The sequence below is a fragment of the Meles meles genome, chromosome 3, assembly GCF_922984935.1.
Source record: "Meles meles chromosome 3, mMelMel3.1 paternal haplotype, whole genome shotgun sequence".
NCBI classification, from domain to species: domain Eukaryota; kingdom Metazoa; phylum Chordata; class Mammalia; order Carnivora; family Mustelidae; genus Meles; species Meles meles.
In genome coordinates, this window is record NC_060068.1 from 81,843,449 (window position 1) to 81,865,449 (window position 22,001).

Here is a 22,001-nt window from a genome sequence, read left to right on the forward strand (position 1 = left end):
TTTTAAAATGTAAATATATGCTAAATGTTTATATTAACAGATAATTTTAATCCTTTAATCTAATCCCTTAATCTAAAAATGTACTTGTATTATGTATATAATCTCATAGGTAAGCAAGATAAATCTCTGCCTCTGGAGGACACCATAATTTTATTTAAAAAAAGGAAAATGGGGGCGGCTGGGTGGCTCAGTCATTAAACGTCTGCCTTTGGCTCAGGTCGTGGTCCCGGGATCCTGGGATCAAGCCCCACATCAGGCTCCCTGCTCAGCAGGAAGCCTGCTTCTCTCTCTCCTACTCCTCCTGCTTGTGTTCCCTCTCTCGCTGTCTCTCTGTCAAATAAATAAATAAACTCTTTAAAAAATAAATAAAAAAGGAAAATGAATTCCATGCCGTAGTTTCCTTCTGGAAATTAAAAAAAAAAAAAATTCTAATCTAGTAATTGTTGGAAATATTTTTCTTTTCCTGACCAGACCTCAAAGGGTGAGGAGTCAAAGTAGATGCTGAAATCCATTTATTTCAGCAGAGATTACAACCATAGAGCTTGTTACCTCCTTTACTCAAAGACCTGAAGCTAAGAATAATAGCAACCTAGTTTTGGGCTTTAAAATCTGGCTTCTCACTATATGATTACAATTTTTAAAAGATTAAAATATTCATCATTATCAAAGGTAAGAGCTTGAATTTCTCAGATTTCAGAATTTTAAACCATAATGGCTCTAGCATATTTGCAAGACCTCTTAATATTTTTGCCAAAACCACTTACCTAATGCATTTGGGGCTCCCTGCTCAGCAGGGAGTCTGCTTCTCCCTCTCCTCCCCATTTGTACTCTCTGTCACTATCTCTGTCTTTCTCTCTCAAATAAATAAAACCTTAAAGAAAAGAATTATTCACTTCTATACTGCCAAATATACTAAGAAACATAATTTAACCCACAAATTAAATATGCATTTATTTTTATTATTTTTTTAAGATTTTATTTATTTGACAGAGAAAGATCACACGTAGGCAGAGAGACAGGCAGAGAGAGGGGAAGGAGGCTCCCCACTGAGCAGAGAGCCCGAAAAGGGGCTCGATCCCAGGACCCTGAGATCATGACCTGAGCCAAAGGCAGAGGCTTAACTCGCTGAGCCACCCAGGCGCCCCTATGCATTTCTTTCAAAAAAAAAAATTATTTATTTGAAAGAGACTGAGTGAGCAAGACAACACAAGCCAGAGGAGTGGCAGAGGCAGAGGGAGAAGCAGGCTCCCCACTAAATAGGGAGCCTAACTCAGAGCTGAAGCTCAACTCAGGGCTCAATCCCAGAACCCTGAGATCATGACCTGAGCTGAAGGCAGATGCTTAACGAACTGAACCACCCAGGTGTCCCATACAAAGGAAATATGCATTTCTTAATACTACTAAAATAATTACCTTTAAAAATACTTCATAGATGGTAAGAAAATGAAGAAAAAGTTACAACAAATGAATACCATAATATGTAATTAAGTGAAACACTTCTTACAAATAGAAGAAGCAGAAGCAGGATGATGGGATGGCACACAAGAAAATGGGTTATAAAAGAAGGTGGGGACTTCCATCTTAGATGTTCTCATTCTCAACTTGGATTACTCACTCCGGGGAAACCAGCTGCTATGTGAGGCAGCCTGACAGAAGGTCCATGTGAGTGAGTTTGGAAGCAGATCCTCTTCCAGTCCAGTCTTCAGATGAAACTGCAGCCCTAGATAACAGCTTGACTGCAACCTCATGATCCAGAGACACCCAGTTAAGGCATGCTGGGATCCTTGATCTACTAAAACTGTTAGATAATAAATTTATAGCTTACTTTCAAATTCTGTAATCATCTCTTTATGGATCAGCACTGTACACAAACCAAAGTTTGAGTAACACTGCTATAAAACAGTTGTATCCTAAAGATTAGTAATATTGTTGTTTGAAGAAAGGTGAAAATTTTAAATATACTAGTAAACTAATCAACTGAATAACTTTTATGCCAAATACATTTTTCTGCTAGAGTACGTGCAAGAAAAAAAAGGCAAGTTTTTTTGGTAGTAATAAAGCTAAAATATAAATTTCAAGAGGGCAATACCTGGTATAGTGCTAGGCCACTGAGCTTGTCACTTAATAAATAAATGTTGAATGAATGAATGATGGGTAAATTAATATACAGAAAATAATAAAATTAATGGTAATACCTCAGTGAAGTCTTTTTAAGTGCAGTAACTATAAAAAGTAACATTTGGATCTGACAGTGTTTTACGTGTATAATTCTATTTAATTTTCCTAAGAGATGAGGAAACAATGGTGTGAAGACTTAGATGTACCTTAGATAAATTAATAATTGGTGAATTTGAGACTGTATTTCAGGCCTAGCTTCAGAACCCTCATGCTTAGCCATACATGATAAATACAAAGAAAGTAAAATAAAAAATTACTGAAATCTTATCAAAAAAGAAGGAACAGTGGGGTTTTTTTTTGTAGATTTCATGGAATGTGAAGATGATATAAATAATAGATAAAATCATTTATTACTGCAATATAAAACAAAATTTATGGCCTAACCTTACTTTTGGATGATATCATGATTTTGAAAACTCTCTAAAAGCCTAAGAAGTCTCTAAATGAAGAATATGAAATAATGACGAGGAAACGAAAATAAAATTGTTAAAATATGATGTCCGTTCAGACTGTAGTAAAATGTATTTGGGAACCAACTGCAGACCTTTCTAGTGATCCAAAGGGTAATATATTCAATAATCATGGCTTCTAAAAAAAAAGAGTTCACTTCTACCAGAGGCTGTTTTATGTAATAATACCAACAAAAATCAATTTCTGCCTAAAGCCAACGTAAAATAAAGGGAAAACATTATTAAAAAAAAAAAAAAAAAAGAATTTTCTGAGGAGCCTAAGTGGCTCAGTCAGTTAAGTGGCTGCCTTCAGCTCAGGTCATGATCCTGGGGTCCTGGGATCGAGCCCCACAATGGGCTTCCTGCTCAGCAAGGAGCCTGCTTCTCCCTCTCCCTCTGCCTGCCATTCCCCTTGACTGTGCTTTCCCTCTCTCTGTAAAATAAATAAATCTTTTAAATAAAAAAAATCTTGAAAGAAAGAAAAAGAGAAAGAAAGAATGAATCTTCTCTGAAAATGAAAACTTCCTAAATCTGGTCTCTGGACAAGTCAAAGTAGCAGCAGAAGTGATTTCTTGTTTACAATACTGTCAGTGGTTTCTTCCTTTTTCAATATATATCCAACCTCTCTAAAACTGGGGGGGTGAGGAAGATGCAAATAAAAACCATGAAAATCCATAAACGTTGGCCACATTGTTAAAAATATATATAAATAAATGATAACATTTTCAAACAACTTACGTTATGTTAAGCAGGTACTAAGTGTTTAAAAAGCATTCTCTCATGATTACTCACTAATTTAGATATTATCTCACTAAAGTATATATGGGTAAAATACATAAGGAAATTGAATCTTAGAGAATTTATATAATTCACCCAGGATCACCAGAGGTGTCCAAGCTGTAATTAAAATCTAAGATTCTGGCTCCAGAGCCCACATTCTTAATCAGTGTGCTAAATATATAATGAAGATGCCAGCAGGTTTATCTTATTTTTTTAATTATTGAAAGATACTTTCATCAGATATAAATTTGACAGGCTTTTTTTTTTTTCTTTCAGCAGTTTAAAGATGTTGCTTCACTGTTTTCTAGCCTCCATAATTTGTTAAGATCATGATAGTTCATACTGTTGTTCCCTGTATGTGATGTGTCATTTCTTTCTGACTGTTTTCAAGTTTTTCTCTTCATTTTTGGTTTTCCTCAGTTTGGCTATGATGTACCCAGGCACAATTCCCCCCTCCCCAAAAGAAAGAGCTACTTCAGGTTCTTGTATTTTCCATGAACACCTTCCCTTACTTCTACTTCCTCTTCATCTGTCCTTTTAAAGATATGAAAGTTTTCTCTGTCCTTGACATACAGCAGCAGTGCTTTTCTCAACCTCTCCCATCTCATATTGCATACATTTACATTTTTGCCCAAAATTACCCACAGGGAGGAAGAGAAAAAACACTTCCTGAGCCTTAAAAATATCCTGATCCTTTTGTCAAGAATGTGAATAACAAAATCTGTTTAAATTATGCACCTGTTTAACTTCCGTCTGCAGTTATCATATATTAATCTTAATCGCAAAATAGTTTGGGTTTCACCCCATAAAAAACTAACAATCACTAGAAAGAAGCAAAGTTTTTCTTAGAAAAGACCTTCATCTCTGGAATTTATCAGCATTTTTTCATAGATTTTTCACATGTCTGCTTGAGGGCAAAAGAAAATATTTCTACATGTAGGGCACCAATCTCTTTGACTTCACTTTGGTTTTTGATAATTCTCTCAGATCATGATTTATACAGTGTGGTTCTACTATGAAATGCTTGCTACGGTGGGATCCCATGATTGCCATGCTTTTCCTACGTAAAAAACTAAAACTTCTGTCAATATTTTTTCATTAACTATTCTCAATGGGCAAATATTAAATACTTTATAAAAGATTTTTTATACATCTATTTTTTAATGCAAAAATTTCACTGGATTGTATAAAGATAAATTAACTAGTAGCACACGTACTTTGATCTTTAATCAAGTACTTTGGAATCTTTAAGATGAATGCTTTATTTGGTCAAATTATTATTATTTTGGAATTAAAATGGCTAACCCTTCTACTTGAGATAGGAGAAGGAAATAAAAAATAGTTTGTGGCTGGTTATAAAAAAAGATTAAGGAACATAGTTAATTAAACTTTGGTTTAAAAGAATCTATTAGAGTCAGTTTAGTTTCTTCTTCAAGCAACTTTATTGTAAGCACAGATATTTCATACCTTATTTTTTCTTAGAAACCTTCCAATGAACAAAATATTAAATTTTTAAAAGAATAAAATTCACTCTATCTTGCAATTTCTACATGGATTCGATTCTTATGATTGAAGATACATTATAGCAATCCCTTTATAAATGAAAGATACATTATGGTATCTTAGGGAACTTACTTTCCTATATCTTGAATATTTTGCTATTTAATTATCCTAGGAATTATTAATCATTTATGCTAAAAGATAAAATCATAAGAAAGTAAAATAATGGAATCATCAGAAAGATGACCTGGCAGTGAAATAAATTATCACTATTATATCATCCTTCAGTTTTCTAATTGTGTTGCCCACAGTATTACATCTTTGAAGGAAAAGTATAAGAAAAATACAGATAATATACACTATTATACACTATTTTTGCAGGGGGTTGGGTTTTGGTAGCTTTCAATGATGAAAGCTTTTAATGAAAGCCAAACATAGTTGAAAGTTCTGAATTTTTCACTTTCTGCCCATACTGGCAAAGATAAGAAAACTGACAGAAGAGTTTCATAATTATTAGACAAATAGGAAGATGAATGTAAAGAAACTAATCGCACTCTTGACTATAATGATGGTGAAGTTGATCTTAAAAACAAAATCTCAGAGTATGAATTTTCAGATGACTCAAATAGATATCTTCTCAAATTTAAGAATCAATGAGTAAACAATGAATTTGTAAGAAAAGCAAATATGGCATTCCCATCCAGTTAGTCATTCAACAGGAAGGAACTCATCACAGAGTATTTTGCAACAAGAACTTGGAACATCCCATTTTGTTAACAGGACAAATGACAGTTCATCCTTTATGATATTTATACACTAAAAGTTACTTAATATGACTTGTAAGTCAGCAAATGTCTAAGGCAGATGTGTATATAAAGGGGAAAGGAAGGAAACAGATGATGTAGAAATGAAAACCTTTTTGGACTTGTATTTCTAAGTGGTGTTTAAAATATAAGAATGAAAATATTTTATAATTATGGAGGAAAGAAAATGGATGTCTTCTCTTCAACAAGATTATGAGATGTCAAAGTTTTCAATGTTATTGCATTTTGATGTTATAAGCACAAGATAAAGAACCAGACATAATGATAAGCTAGAATCTATTAAAGATGCGTATTATACCTGGAATTTTTATTTATAAGATGGAAAGATCCAGGATCATGCATAAAAATTGAAGAGTAGCTACTTGCTTTCAAAGGACATTCATTACTCATTTTAGAAAAATATAGAATAAAAATTTGTTTACTAAGATTCAATTTTTATTGTAATCCCTAATGAAGTTGTTGTTCACCATCTCTTGTTTGTTACTTCTCAAGATTATTCATAAAATTACTCAAAAATATAAAAAATAAAATGATAGATACAAATGACTATTTTTTCCTGAGAAATACTCTTATACTAAGAGTTAAATCAATACATAATTCCCTTATCAACATTAAATAAAAGAACAATTGCAAAAGAAATCACTTAAATTATCTATAGATAAAACATAGACTTGCTAGCACACCCCTTTAGTTATCACAGATAAGCCCTGTAAACTGTCTCTATAATATACTACTGCAGCTTAAAAATGTATGTGGATGAATTTTCTTCAAAAGAAAAACTTCAAACTAAAGAGAAACTATGCAATATACCCAGAATGTAATCAGGCTCTAAAAGAGTCTAAAATGTTTAATCATTTCAGGATAATAGTTGTCTTTGTTTTTGTTTTTTGAGTCTAAAATCAATTTTATATATATTGAAAGTACATATTATAAGTCTCTGAGTTTCAAAGTCCTAACTAGACTATTAATTAGCTATGACTTTGGGCAACTCAGTTAACTTCTCTGAGCATTAATTTCTTTATATGTAAATAAGGATGTCTATTTTGCAGGATTTTTGTGCCGAGTGAACACCAAACATAATAAACCTAAAGCAATGTCTAATATTGAGTAGGTTCTTTTTTTTTTTTTTTTTTTTTTTTTAAAAGATTTTATTTATTTACTTATTTGGAGGGAGGGACAAAGGGAGAGGGGGAGAGAGTTTTAAGCAGTCTCTGTGCAAGCATAGAGCCGGCACAGGACTATTGAGTAGGTTCTTAACAAGTGATACTTACTCCTTACAAAAAGCCATGCTGGAATTTGGTTCTTTAGTCTCTCATTAATTTTAACCTGTTAGTAATTTTTTCTCCTGAGCCTTGTTAATTGCAGTTCCTACAGCTTCTCTTTATTTATTTATTTATTTTTAAATATTTTATTTATTTATTTGACAGATAGAGATCAGGAGTAGGTAGAAAGAGAGAAGGGGAAGCAGGTTCCCTGCTGAGCAGAAAGCAGGATGTGGGGCTTGATCCCAGGACCCTGGGATCATGACCCAAGCCAAAGACAGAGGCTTTAACCCACTGAGCCACCCGGGCGCCCCTACAGCTTCTCTTTAATCACCAACCACATACACTTACTCTATTCCTCCTTAGATATTTACTGAACACTTACTATGTGACAAGCAATTTAAATCTTTACTTGTTCTTTAATAATACTGGCACTGTTAAAAACATATCAATATCGTTACACACTTAATTATTACCTGTATTCCTAGACAGTACAATGCTAGATAGCAATGAATCTATGAAATATGTGGTATAGATCTATTTTTATAGCACCCTACAGGACAATCACATAGGAAGTCTTAATAAATACCTTAAATGAGGATGAAGATAAACTGTATATTCATAAACTGTATCACCATAACAACATGTATAGTTCTGTAATAGTATTTCTCAGCTTACTTGACTAAGGAGAAGAGGATCTGAAATTACAGTAAAAGTGAAACAATGAAAGGGCTGGGGAGAAAAACAGGAAGCAAAACACATTTACAAAATAACCATTATGAGGATCCTACCAATATTTAAAAATACCACACTGCTTATACAGTAGGATTTCAACATATTAAAAAGTGAATTTCTCAATGTAAGTAAAGAGGTTAAAATCTAGAGACTCAAAAGCTTGAGGGTTAAAAACAGAAAGAAAGTGTACATGCAGAGAGTGGGTATTTATAGCACTGTTCATCTATTATAGATGTGCACTGTGTACTTTTTAGACTAAAGGATTTTTTACTGTTATAGTGAAATCTATGAAATACTAACCACTCCTGACAAGTTTTTATCCCACAACAACAAACAGATATAAATAAAAGATAATGGAATACAATTTCAATTTTATTCAATAGTAAGAAAAAATATTTCTGCTTGGAACATGCCTGGAATATCCTCTATACAACAGGAAACAAGTTTAAAAAAAAGCAAAAGGGTAGCTCTATAAATTCTGTTTCTAAAATCACTGTCTTACTGCCAAATGTTAGAACTTTCTATGGGATGTGACATTTTCCTAAGTAGCAACATGCAGTGCATTAAGGTATCAATGAGTTCCCCCCCACACCCCATACAGTTGTCCTTGAGTTAAAAATGTTAAAAATCAATACACAAGGGAACCCAAGAGATATATGCAAAGTCACCTTAGGAATCAGAGTAACAGAATAAGACCTAGCAGTATGAACATAATAAAATAATAATTGATGTTAATAAAAGTGTTTTGATCCAAATGGAGTGTGGGTGGTTAGAAAACAGAAGGAAGAAAAAAGAAAGCAAGGAAAGCAATTATTGGCAGTGCCTACTTAAACATCCATCTCCATAACAGGAATAACCTAACTTAATACTACTCATCATTTAGAATCATAATTATTCCCCTTGGAGGAAAACAAAAATATGAGATTAAGAGTAGGAAGAAGACATCAAGCCTAGATTTGAGACCAGGAAGAAAAGAGCAATCACAGGGCCTGAAAAAATGTGAAAGGATTAGGGGGCTCTTGGGATACTGAGGCAGGAAACAGGATTGAAGTAAGAATTAAAAATAACAGTAACATAATCTTCCCTTCTCAATTCAAGAGTCAATTAAAACAGAATGGGAGGTTCCATTATAGATTATTTTCCTCCCAGCTTCTCACTATTTCTCACCTACTCCTTCCACTGTTTGTCCCATCACTGCTGCCAATGACTGCTATGGTAGACAAGGAATACAAGAGGGAAAATATTAACAGGCGATAGTTATATACAATACATATCAACAATAGTAATGCAGGGGAAAGGGAGAGATGAGGAGAAAGAAACCAGTAAAGCATATGTAGGAAGGAGAGAGAAATTTCATAGTTGTCTGGCTGTGGGGACCAATAATATGTAAAGAATGCACATAATCTGGTCAGATTAACTACAAGGTTTTTATTCAACCAGATTTTATGAACAGTTTTTGGTCTTTTTTTTTTTTTTTTTCCACCAAGTGCAAAAGTTTATTCTGTTACTCAAAAAATCTGATAGATCCTCTGAAAATGTGTTAAGGAAGCCATGAAGGGAGGACTATCATGCATGTACCACTTGTGAAAGGTTGCATAGTCCAGCTGGAAGAAGGCTTCCCCTTTGTCCAGTAATAGCAAGCGGGCCTCACCAAAAAACAATTCAAGAAACCTGTTCACACTGCTCCTGGGCACTTTCAATTGCCCAAAGGACTATTTGAGGTCTTCTAAATGGTCTCTCTTCAGATATGTCTATCTCATGAATACAAATATGTTTTGTTAACGATTTGTATGTTTTCCCTCTAGTTTGAATTCTTTCCACATAGATAAGCTACCCCTTCTTCAATAGCTAAAATCCTATTGGAAAAAAATCATCCCTATGGGAGGAACCCCTCCTGAGCTCCACAGTGACTGGGGAAACCCATTTTGCTGGCCAAATATTACAGCAAGTCTGAGCTGTTTGGCCACTTCTACAGCATTTTCATTGTTACCATCTTCAGTGTTTAGAACTAGTCAAACCAACCAAAAGCATCACCAAAATTCAACTGGCAAAATTTGTGAAAACCATCCAACTCCCTCGGCCAAAAGTATCGCTGATGGTCCTAAACCTCAGATCCACCCCTTCAGAGTTCATAAACTCTCACCCTTTGAAATAATTACTGAGTGCTCTATATCTCTAGCTTCCTTCAGACCCACACCTAATAAAAGAAGATATAATTTCAGTATTGCAAAGACTGAATTACATCCCTCAAAAATAATCATGCTCTAGTAGGGCAATCTTTCCACAGTACACTCCTGGGAGATGAAGTCCTGCAACACCATGCTCTGCAACCAGCAGATTTCATTTCTTGGAAAAGACATCTCCAAAAAGGTTTTCTTCAACCTCACTGGAAAGGCCCTTATCAAGTGTTATGGGCCATCCTTGGGCCACTAAACTCCAAGAGTTGGCTTCCAGATTCATGTGTCTCATCTAAAGAAAGCTCCAAACCCTGACTGGACCTGCACATCAACAGCTGACCTTAAACTGAAGATTTCCAGGAAATGAAGCATAGGACACTGAAGCAGACAGACTCCCCAAGATGACAGGATCAGGTCTGTTTATTCTCTTCTTTCTGCATTTTCTCACCTCATTTTCTCCTTGTCTATCCTGGAGAGACAAAGCCCTCATTAGAATTTCCCAATCTCTTGAAAAAAGGGGAAAACTTTCTGATTGTTGGATCTGTCTACAGGAGTTGCAACCCTTTAGTCCTCCCCGTAGCAAAATTTTCCTTCATCTCCATGACCACTAACCATACCCACATCCCTCCAGATATTTCTTACAGAGTCAAACTTCTACAACCAGGTTTTCCTGTACTTTGCTTTGAACTCTCCCCTATCATAACTCTCAGAGCAACTAACCACATTTATTCTACCTATACGGTTTCCTGTTTACTACTTTAGTAAAGTAAACTACTTTAGTAGTTTTATTACAAGCTCCCTTGTAATAAAACAAGCCCCCTCTGTATACCCTTCAAGAATAAAGTCCACAGAACAGGATAGTTTCTCCCTAATTATTCCCCAAACACCACTGACACTTGGTTCAAAGGGCCAATTGAATAATCCCAACTAACAGCACTATTAATCAAACTCTCATAGGAGTCTTACGTGTACAACCTGGTTTTATCTGCCTGTGGAAAGTGGGCCATTCATTGCCCAATGTTTACACAGCTGTCAGACTGGAGGCCAATACTTAGCCCATGGATATCCACAATAAATCTGAAGCCTTTTACTCTTCCTCCCATTGGTCTTCTGCATCAAACCTTCATTGCTGCCTTAAATGGGAACTCCCAGGAGTTATACATTACTCTGATTTGCCTCCATCATAAAGGCGCTTATCCCATTGGTGGGTGTTCATGCCAGGGAATGAATGATTAGGAATCTCTCTCTGGGATTGGGAAAACTTGCTGATTCCAGCACTAAGGCAATAGTAAGTCAACAATGATCACTTGTCTCATTAAAGTTGTTTTGGATAATCACATAGCCCTTGATTACCTACTTGCTGAACAAGATGTTTATGCAATAGCAAACACCACCTGTTGCATATAGATAAAGTCCTCTGGAGAAGTAGAAAACCCCAGAGAACAAGCATATTGACTTCAAAAAATTCCACCTGTCTATGGTCCTTTGATCTTGTTAGCTGGTTGTCTTCAGGTTTGGGCTGATTTAGAATACACAAACGGGGGTCATTATTCTTCCCAACTTACTTAGTATTATTTTTAGTTTTTATACCTGTTGCCTATCAAACCTTTGTAGAAACTTTGGTGTACTCTAAAGGGGATCTCCAACATTTAAAATTTCAGTAAGATACAGACTTTAGATGGGAAATGCCTGAAGAGTTCTCCATTCTACCCTCTCCTTACTCAAATGTGGCCTTAACAGTTTCCAATCTGTGCACTTCCCTCCAATGTGGGACATGACACCTAGAAAGGCCCTTCCTGGCACAGAGGGACAAAAATTATTCTAATAAGGAACAGATGACCCACACATGATCAGCACTGCTTTTAAAGAAAGATCTTTATCAAAAGGGGGAAATGTGAAAATATGTTAAGGAAACCTCGAGTAAAATTGGAGTTGGAAAGCCATGAAGAGAGGGCTCTCAAAAACTGACCACTCATCGTTAACTTGCACAGTCTGGAAGGAAGAGGGAAGATGGCCTTTTGGTGCTAATAGCAACCTGCCCTTTCCTGCAGCCGATGAGAGGCCATCACCACTTCCAACTCTCATTTTCTTCCAACGAACTTTTGTTCAAAATAACCCCTCCAGACTTCCACCTTTCCTCTATAAATTGAAGCTCTCCTCTGTTCTCTGGATTTGCCCTTGGTTCACCATGGTTTGCTTGCCCCAAATTGCAATTCCTCTGCTATTCTTGAATACACTTGATTTTGCTGGCTGAATCACTTACCTTTTTCTTTTAGAAAGTTGACAATCCCTTAAAGTTCATTCATAGACTAGTACACTAGTACACTTGGGTTGCTTACACTAGATATGAATATACCCGTTAAGATCTACGTTTAACTGAAAACCGTTTATTTGGAAGATAAGCATGCCAAAATGTTGATCATGAATAGGTAAAATGCAATCTTTTTTTTTTTTTTTTTTTTGCACCAACACAAAAGATTAAGATACTAAGGGGAGCAATCGAGGTATCAAGGAATACTCGATATTCCTTTATCCACTTTACACACTATATCCAGTTTTGTGAATACACTTGTAAGGTTATTTTCAGTAATTTAATTCCTTATAACATCACAAAAGATGAAAACATACGAGTTTCTTGTAGTCCTTTACATTTCTGAAACTAGTGTTTACATGTTCAGACATGAACATAGATGCATTCACCACCATACAAATGAATATCCATTTTGATGTACTTACGCAAATATTCATTTACAAATGCATTTAACAGCAGGATATTTGGGATATAGATAATAAAAAGCAACTGGTTAACTAATAATGTTATTTATTGAGTTAGTATTTATTAAATATACATCCAAATTCATGTGATTATTAAGGATGAAGCCAGCTAAGATTCACACCCAGGGACTATCTGCTTGCTCACTCTGAACTCACATGAATCACCATAGTGGCAGTTCTTGAACAGGTCTCACAGGAACACTGAAGAGAAGCTAGTATCATCAGTTAGTATTCAAAACAGGGGAAACAAAGCATTTAAAAGGACACGTAGTTCTGGTTAAATTGGAAAAGGCAGAGAGGCTTTAAGAGAAGCTTTTACATTTTTTAAATTTCTGAACTTCATTTAGGGGACACCATGAATGTCATAAACACAGTAGCAAGTCATAAAAATCTACTAAGTTATATTATTTTGAATAGTTTATATAACTTGGTGGAAAGATAAGCAAACAAGGACAATCCTTTCTTCTTTAGAATTCTAAGTAGCCATTGTTTTTAACTGAAAAGACCTGGGGCAAGTGGCCTACAAAGATCCAGGAGGAGGATTAGATAAGAGGGTTAGAGAACAGGGTTTGTCACTGTCAAGTGGTAGGAATAAAGGTTACCTTCTTTCAAACACTCATATAGCTCAACAGCTCAAAACTCAATAATAAATAAAACTAACTAAATAAATATATATAATAAATAATAAATAAAACTCAATAGCTCAGCTATTAAAGTAACATTTGTACTTTGCTTACCTTGTTTTCTGTTATAATCTCCTGTAAGGCAGAGCTCCCTATGGCCCCCTTTTAACTTTTTACTATCTTAAAATCACCCAGTCATCAGCAGAGTATCTTGCAAATTATATGTTCATTAAATCATTAATTGAAAGACAGGAATATAATACCAATTATATTGAAAGCCTTCTATGTGCTGACCACTATTCTAGGGACTAAGGATAGAGAAAAGTTATGGGAAAAAATGGATGAAAAAAATTTAAATTCTTGCCTCCATGGGTCTCACATGCTAGGGAGCGAAATAATATATGCAGTCTAATATATTCATTTCAACATTTATCATGGGATCTTCATGTATGTTAATTTTTTTTTTTTCTCAGAATGCCCTCTCCCTCAACCCTATAGCTAGAAACAGACTGCTACAGTGAAGCAATTTTCCTACTAAGTGGGAACCTCAGAGATGTAAGTGCTGGTGGTTGCAACCACACACAACTTAGAAATGTGTAAAAGACTACAGAAAGTTCAATTTTAATATAAACATAGACTATGCCCCCATGATTCTAAATCACATTATAAAGTGGATTTCTCAACAATTCACAATCATTTCCTTAAGACTAATGTCCTTTTAAAACCTAGAGCTCAAAAGAATCAAATATTACATCTAATCATATTAGATAACCAATGGGAAAGTAAAAATTGTTACACTATTCAAAATTCCAAAGATATAATTTAGTAATTCAATAAAGAGGAAAATATGCTTAAGTAGGTTTCTTCTGTTTTCTCTTTTGAATGACAACCTTAGGATTATGTGTTAACATGTTGTCAAAGTATTTTCAAAAGCATTATCTCAAGTTTTATTCATCTGAATGGCTTTCTATTATGAATTACTACTTGATTTCACAATGGAAAAATGATCTGTAACCTATTTACAACAAATTCAGCATGCATAAGCATCAATTTAAGGGAACGAAAAGATATCGTAGGTACTTCTCAGAGACATTCCCTGTCATTCTGTTTTTTTTTTTTTTTCCCTGAAAATCCCAGTTAAATTGACCTCCATGGCTACCAGAGTTATTTCTGGCCATTGTGCCTTTTCCCTTATACTCAAAATTTCACTTCTATTCTCCAGGTACTCCAGTACACAGGTACCCTTTCAAACCTTTAATAATGAATTTTGTTGTTGGCAATTATTAGGAAATTGACAAGATGTAAAAGTAGCAAACAAGAGGAGAAAGAACTGAAGCTACAAATTACTCACAATAAAAATCATCCCTATAATTTCTGCAAAAATAGACAAAGATCCATTAGCTCTTCTATTGGTCGTTCTTTCTACTAATTCAATTCTAGTCTTAAAGACAGCCTCCTATTGCCTAATCTCTTACTATTCAGTAAGACTATTGCATTTTGGTTTTTCTTACGCAATGAAGTTTCTACTCCACAACCTTTCCTATTTCTCAGAGACACAGGTCCTTAGAGATGGTTAACCGGGCTTTCGGGAAGGTACTCATCTACAACTTAGAATAAACTCCAGTCTACCATTTCACATTCTCATTTTACTTTAAAAATTCTTCAAACGTTATTTATTCTCTGACATCTTCAAAAGTACTATCAACAAAATGAACACTAAATCCAACAATAGGAAGTGCTTGCTCTGGTGAGAAGGGACTGAGAATTCTTCCTCCAAACGCGGGAAAGCTCAAGTTTGAAGTTTAACTTCTAAAGAGCGAGATAAAAAGAACTTCAACATTTGCAGAGGGGATTTGGCGGACAGAAACCCCGTTTTCGCTAGAGAGGGTGCAAACCACTGGCCCGCGGGTTGAGGTAGAAGCGCCCGTACATTCCCACCCTGGAAAGCGGCAAGATGCTCCGGGGCTTTCAGGAAACGGCCGTGGAAGGCAGGCCCGGCATCCTCAGCAGAGTTATCTCACGTCCGGGCTCGCAAGTTCTGCAGGTTCGTCATAAACACGCTAGGCAGAGATGGAAGGGTGGCCGAGGGGACGGATCACACAACTGTCAAACGAAGCCCACCACCATCTGACCCGTCCCTAAGGCGACAGCCTTCCCGGCACGGAACACTCACCGGTTGCCTCAGGATCCCGACTACAACTCCCAGGACGCTGCGCGCCTGACGGAGCAGCGACCTTCCCAGAATGCAACAGAACGGGGACTCCATCCCTCCTCCTTTCTCTGCTCCTCCCACCATTCCACTCTGCGTCATCCGGGAGAACCGGAGGTAGGGTGCGGGAGGGGACCTCCAGCCCTCAGCGTGCTTCGTCAGACGTTGGGAGGGGGACGGGGCGGGGAGCAGGGGGAGAATGGGAGGACGAAGGGGAGGGGAAAGGGGAGGGGAGGGTAAATAGTGGGCCAGGCAGGAAGATGGCGGCGGTAGCGGAGGTGTGAGTGGACTTGGGTTTCTGCAGCTGGATTTTCTCTTCCCTTCTTCTTTCCTTTTCCTTTTCTATTTGAGGTTGGCATCGAAGGGGCTGAGTTCGGGTGGTGGCGCCGGGCGCAGCGCAGGGGTCACGGCAACGGCGGCGGCTGACGGCTGGCAGGGCAGGCTTCCTTCGCCGCTTGTCCTCCTTCCCCGGTCCGCTCGGTGTCAGGCGCGGCGGCGGCGGCGGCGGCGGCGCAGCGGCCAGACTTCGTCCCTCCTCCAGCTCCCCCTCAAGCCGGAGCGGGCATTCTTCCCTTCGCCATCCCCCGGCCCTTCACCCCGGGTACTGGGCGCTTCCTCCGGCGCAGCTCAGGGAGCGGGGGCCGGTCTCCTGATCGGCTGTCGCGCCTCCATGTCGGATAACCAGAGCTGGAACTCGTCGGGCTCCGAGGAGGATCCGGAGACGGAGTCCGGGCCGCCTGTGGAGCGCTGCGGAGTCCTCAGCAAGGTGAGCAACCCGCGGGTCGGAAGGCCCCTTGCTCAGACTCCACCTGCCGCGAGGCGAGCCGCTGAGGGGATGGGGTGGGGTTGGACGGGAGTCACGGACTGTCCCGGGGCGGGGGCTGCGGAATGTGCCGGGGTGCGGGGCTGAGTACTGCCGCAGGAGTGCCAGGGTGGGGGTGGGGGGGAGAGAAGGGGACTGTCCTGTTCGCTTGCCCTGGGACTCGGCGGCGGTGGCGGCCGAAGACTGGGGAAAACGTGTCCCAACCCCGGATTTAGTTTGGGAATGTGATGCGCACCGTGACTTGGGACTCAGCGACATCTGTCCCGGGTTAGGAATCCGGATTGGGCAACAGCAGTGTGCGAACGACTGGGTATGGGAGCAGTGCAGATTGGAACTCTTGAAACGAGGTTAGTCCGGAGATGCAGAGCAGGTTTGGAGGATTCTGTGGATGCGGTGTTGTAGACAGTATCCGGAGCAACTGGGCATGGTGCGGAAATCTGAGGTGGTAAACTGTGCCAAGTTAGATGTAGTGAGAGGTCTCAGCGAGGAGGACTTTTGTACTTTTTCCCTCATCCTTTTCCCCAGTTCAGAAAAGAGCTATTGAATCGGCACGTGATAGGTACGAGAAATATTCATAGTAACTTGGGACATGTCAGAATAGAAGCCGACCTTTAGTCCAGGAAGAAGAGAACTATTAATTTTTAAAAAAAAAATTGTTTTTTTTTTTTTACAAAGGGCCAGAATAAGGAAAACACATCTTATCTTTCCTGAAAATTTTTAAAACCCTTTTTCAAAATTTTAGCAAAGTACATAGTTGTAGATGAGGCCCTTTTTAGGAGAGAAGATGGATGATTTTTTTTTCTTTTGATAGTACATGGTTTGGGGCTTGTTTCTTCGTTTAAAGTTTTTGCTATGAGAACACCCACATTGCCTTTTTTACTTCCTTCTCTCTTCCTGTTAAAGTTTTAGAAATGCCAGTCCCTCAGCAAAGCTGGTCATAAGATACAAGATCATGTGCAGCCACTGACTATTAAGAAACTACCCTGCTTCCATTAGACATACTTTCACTAAGCATTTGGACATTTATTGTGGAATTGTTTCATACTGGGTTTTTCTATTATCTTTAGAAAGTGGTGAAAAAGGCGTTAGGTAAGACATGAATGTCAGAATTAAGACTTGCAAAGTGTTAACTTTTATTTATGTGGCAGAAAAATCATGATGTGTCTTTTTTTTTTTTTTTGAAAGAGAGAGAGGTCACAAGTAGGCAGAGAGGCAGGCAAAGAGAGAGGGAGAAACAGGCTCCCCACTGAGCAGAGAGCCCCATGCGGGGCTCGATCCCAGGACCCTGAGATCATGACCTGAGCCGAAAGCAGAGGCTTAAACCGCTGAGCCACCCAGGCGCCCCAAATCATGATGTGTCTTGATATTGTCATCATTGGAATTGCAGTGAAAGGCTTTCAGTAAAGTGAAGCTCCGTAGGGTTTCTTTAGGTTGAATGTAGGTTGTAATTTAGTTATCTGTACTTAACACATTGTATAGTAGGTATACATTGTAATGTTGAATTTCAGGTGTGTTCTTTGCTTCTGAATTCTGGTAGATTCATCACTTATCTCATTAAATGAAAGCTTACTTCCAAGCTAGTATTCTGGTGGTGGTAAGTGTTTTACAGAACAGTCTGAACTTTCGATCTATTTGGTATTACTGTTTTGGGGGATTGAGGGGTGACTGGTGGAAAGAGTCCCCAATGCTCTGAGTATTCACTGTTTGCATAGCAGTATAGTAGGTACAGTATGACAAAAAATGAAAAACTATCTCCTTGATATTTAAATATTGAGAAACATACTTTTGATCACTTCTATGGTAGGTAAATAACTTTGATATTGCTGCATATGTAGAATCAACAGGAATATAATTTTTGGCATTTTTGTTAACGGCTATGATGGAAATTTCCCTGAAATTTAACAATGTATGATTATATATTATGATTTCTGGAAGCTTTTTAATCAAGAATGTTATATTGAGGATTCCTGGGTGGCTCAGTCAGTTAAGCATCTGCATTTGGTCCAGGTTGTGATCCCAGTTTCCTGGGGTCCAGTCCTGAGTCAGGCCCCGAGTCAGGTCCCCTGTTCCGTGGGGTGTTTGCCGCTGCTCCCTTTGCTTGTGTGAGTTCGTTCTCCCTCTCTCTCTCTGTTAAATGAATAAATAAAATATTTTTTAAAAGAATATTTTATATTGAGAACATGTTTTAAAATTTAAAGTACATATATATTTTGATCTGTTTGTATTCACCTGGTAATTTATTCAAGAGTTATAACTCAGCAGCTGTTTTTTTTTCCCCTTTAATTGGGTAATGTAGTTAAGTCTGAATACTAATGTGTTTTGTTTCTTCCCCTTGCAAATGGAATGAATTTGGAATGGGCAGAGGGCATAAACTTATATTAGAAATACACCAGTCCAAATTTTTTATTTTTCTGTGTGGTAATTTAAAATACATGGAAATACCTATGACGCATATTTTCTATGGAATCACTTTTTTTTTTTTTTTTTAAGATTTTATTTTTTTGAGAGAGAGAGGAAGAGAGAGAATGAACATGGGGCTGGTTCCCTGGGGATCATGACCTGAGCTGAAGGCAGGTAACCAGATGAGCTACTTTAGGTTCCACAAATACTGGATAGACTTTAGTAATTCTAGGTGGTTATAACAAATATCAGGATGGATAGTGATGGGGAAAGATTCATGCCTTCCTTACTGGGACTTGAGAGAAACAGCCTGGATAAAATAAATGCCGTCAAGCTTCTTGTGAATTCTCTCCATCCTTCAAGGTTTACCTTATCTTCTATTTCTCCACATACCTGACTGTTTGAAATTCTATCCCTCGTTAGAGGGTTTTTTAAAAAAGATTATGTTTGAGAGAGAGCGCTTGAACACAAGCAGGGGGAGGGGCAGAGGGAGAAGGAGAAGCAGATCCCCTGCTGAGCCATGTCAGGGCTATATCCCAGCACCCTGGGATTGTGACCTGAGTCATAGGCAGCTGCTTAACTAACTTCGGCACCCAGGAGCCCCCATCCTTAGAGTTTATCTCAAACTCTATTCTTACCATGAAGCCTTTTCTTCTTTTGCCAGCCATTTCAGATCTCCTTCCCTTGAGTTCCCATAGTATTTTATTTGTAACTTGTTCTGACTCTTATTCTAAATGTATTGTTTTCCTCTTGAAATTCGCATGCTGGATTATTGGGAACAGAAACCTTTGATTCTGCTTCTGTGTGTAGCGTGTTGCCTTATCTCTGTTAGATCGGGAAGAGTGAGGGAATGTTATGAGAAGCAAAAATCTGCTTTTTCGGAGAAGCTAACATTTACTAAGTAAAGGGTCTTGAAGCTTGTGTAAGTTATTGGGTCCTCTATAAGAAAAACACTTTAAAAATGGAGACACAATTGCTGGGACCCATTCTGTCACTGTGCAGGAGGTCTGTTCTAGTGAACTGCACTGAAGGTTAAGCTTCATTAGTTCTGCATAACTCTGGCTCCAACCAAGAAAATACTGTGTGCCTGGCAGTGTTGTAAGTCTATTCTTATTTTATCTTGACAACTTTAAGAGGTAGAATTTGACAAAGAAACAGAGGATAAGTAACTTGACCACAGTCACATAGTTACCAGCCCTTTGAGGGGCAGTAATTGGAAATGAGGTAAGATTAAGGTATGCCACTCTAAACAATTTGTATTACAGGCAATGGGAGTTGTCCATGTAAGTTTTGGATCTAGAGGTTCAGTGAAATTAATATGTAAGATAAGTAAGCCAGTGTGCTTAATAATTAAATAAAATTATGTAAGTTTTGAAAGAAAATGCAGAAGATACTAGAGGTAAGGTTGTTAAGCCTCAGGATCTGGCAACCTGATAATTTGATTGGACTAATTGAAAATAGAGAAAAGCCAAATTTAGGGTTTAATATAAAGATGATTAGGAGTTGATGGCAGGCTATAAAGATTGACAAAAACAGTATCTCTTATGAATATGGTAAGAGTATTCATGATTTTCTCAGCCATTCAAATAACAAGCAAATATAAAGCTCGGAGAAGTTAAATAACTTGTCAAAACTCGTTACATAACCAGTAGGGTCTATCTGATTTTATACGCACTACTCTCTCCATACAATACAGGCACACTGAGCCGGGTTTGAATCCGAACGACTGCAGAAATACCACTATAGCAAAGGAAATAGAAACATAGGGAGGAAAGTGCACCTTACAGGAGGAGATAATTCAGTTTTGTATGTAACCATCATTGTTTCAAGTTAGTGTATGAGTGGTGGTAAGTCACATGGAATTAGAAATAAGGAAATGGTGATTGGGGAGCTCATAGGAAAGAATGTGTTAAATTGCTGGCATGGATTAGCTCTCAAGGAGGGGTTGTAATGATGTGCCTTAGAAGATTTAAGAGCTGAACTGTCTCAAACATGCTGAGTGGGGAATAGAAAAGTAAAGATTTCTCAATGGGTATAGAGCCTGAGCCAAGGTGCTATATTTTTGACAATCCATTTTGAATTAGTTTTTGGCAGATAGTGTTGGAATTAGATAGTTTTTGGAATTGTCTTTACATACATAAAACCCCCAGAGCATAAAAGTATGCAAAATCAAGAATTCCCATAGAGGTTGCATTTCTGCCTTCGCAAGTTTAGTGATTGTGATCTGCAGTGTGCAGCAAGACTTTAGCAACATGGAAACCGTTTATAGGCACTAGAAACTGGTAATTCAAGTATGTTTTTGAAAACCAGGTTTTTTTTTATAGTTGTATTATTACTCTTGGACTTAAAAAATCTTCAGAGAAACTTGGAAAATGAATTAATTATTTTAAATATGTATAATGAGTTCTGTGAACGAAAAATAAAATTGATATGTACTTGAAGATTAATGATCTAGTATTTTTTGTGTGGATGTAGTTATAAATATCATACCTGTTCATATAGGAACAACTTAAATAAAAGTAATATTTGGACATGATTAGCTTCATACTTCTGTTGATTTGAAGTCTTCCTGCAGTACTTAATATAGGAGAATGAGAGGCTATATAACCAAACTTAACTTTTCTGTTGAATTAATTATTTCTGTTGTTAATTATGGTAGAGACCAAAACAATCTTAGGTGTCATGAAGTTGGTGAAGAGGGCAGGATGAAAACACAAAAAAACCCCAGAATTTTTAACTGAAATCTGCATGTTTTATTCCTCAAATGTTAAAGAAGAAAATACAATATTTATAATTTTGTAAAAATTACTGAAAATCATACAATCTAGAAAATCTCAACTCACTTTTTATAATTTTTACTGTTTACCGTTAGGCTAGAACTTTTCACATTTTAAATTTAGATTGATAGCTGTTTCAGAAGTTTGGATCTCTAAAATACTGACTTATATATTTTGTTTTCCTTCCCCGCCCCCCCACCTTTACCTCCAGTGGACAAACTACATTCATGGGTGGCAGGATCGTTGGGTAGTTTTAAAAAATAATACTCTGAGTTACTACAAATCTGAAGACGAGACAGAGTATGGCTGCAGAGGATCCATCTGTCTTAGCAAGGCTGTCATCACAGTAAGTTCCTCTTCTTCATTCAACAAGTATTTATTGAGCATTAGCTGTGTTCTGGGAACTGTGGTAGATGATTGGGATCTATCTGTGAATAAAAGAGAAAGATCTTTGCCTTTGTGGAGTATAGAGCCTAATACTTCTTTCCA

At 37.4% G+C, this 22,001-nt stretch overlaps 2 protein-coding genes across 7 annotated transcripts in view; one reads left to right on the forward strand and one right to left on the reverse strand.

The window, feature by feature from the left end:
* The window catches only part of POLK (DNA polymerase kappa), a 72,184-nt gene extending 56,602 nt beyond the window's left edge, over positions 1 to 15,582 (reverse strand). The window contains exons 1-2 of one of the 5 annotated variants that reach the window (XM_045999331.1): positions 15,234 to 15,413; positions 7,583 to 7,691 (exon numbers count right to left, since the gene is read on the reverse strand). The gene's annotated coding sequence lies outside the window, so the exon portion shown is untranslated. Of the gene's footprint in view, positions 1 to 1,615; positions 1,666 to 7,582; positions 7,692 to 10,245; positions 10,383 to 15,233; positions 15,414 to 15,476 lie in introns of those variants that run through there. The other 4 variants (XM_045999332.1, XM_045999333.1, XM_045999334.1 and 1 more) reach the window with 4 other exon arrangements.
* Positions 15,583 to 15,758: 176 nt separating this feature from the next.
* CERT1 (ceramide transporter 1) overlaps positions 15,759 to 22,001 on the forward strand; it is a 108,503-nt gene continuing 102,260 nt past the window's right edge. Inside the window, exons 1-2 of one of the 2 annotated variants that reach the window (XM_045999339.1) lie at positions 15,759 to 16,278; positions 21,724 to 21,858. In XM_045999339.1, the coding sequence (XP_045855295.1) occupies positions 16,183 to 16,278; positions 21,724 to 21,858 (231 nt within the window). In that variant the 5' untranslated portion in view covers positions 15,759 to 16,182. The remainder of the gene's footprint in view (positions 16,279 to 21,723; positions 21,859 to 22,001) is intronic. The other variant, XM_045999338.1, reaches the window with a different exon arrangement.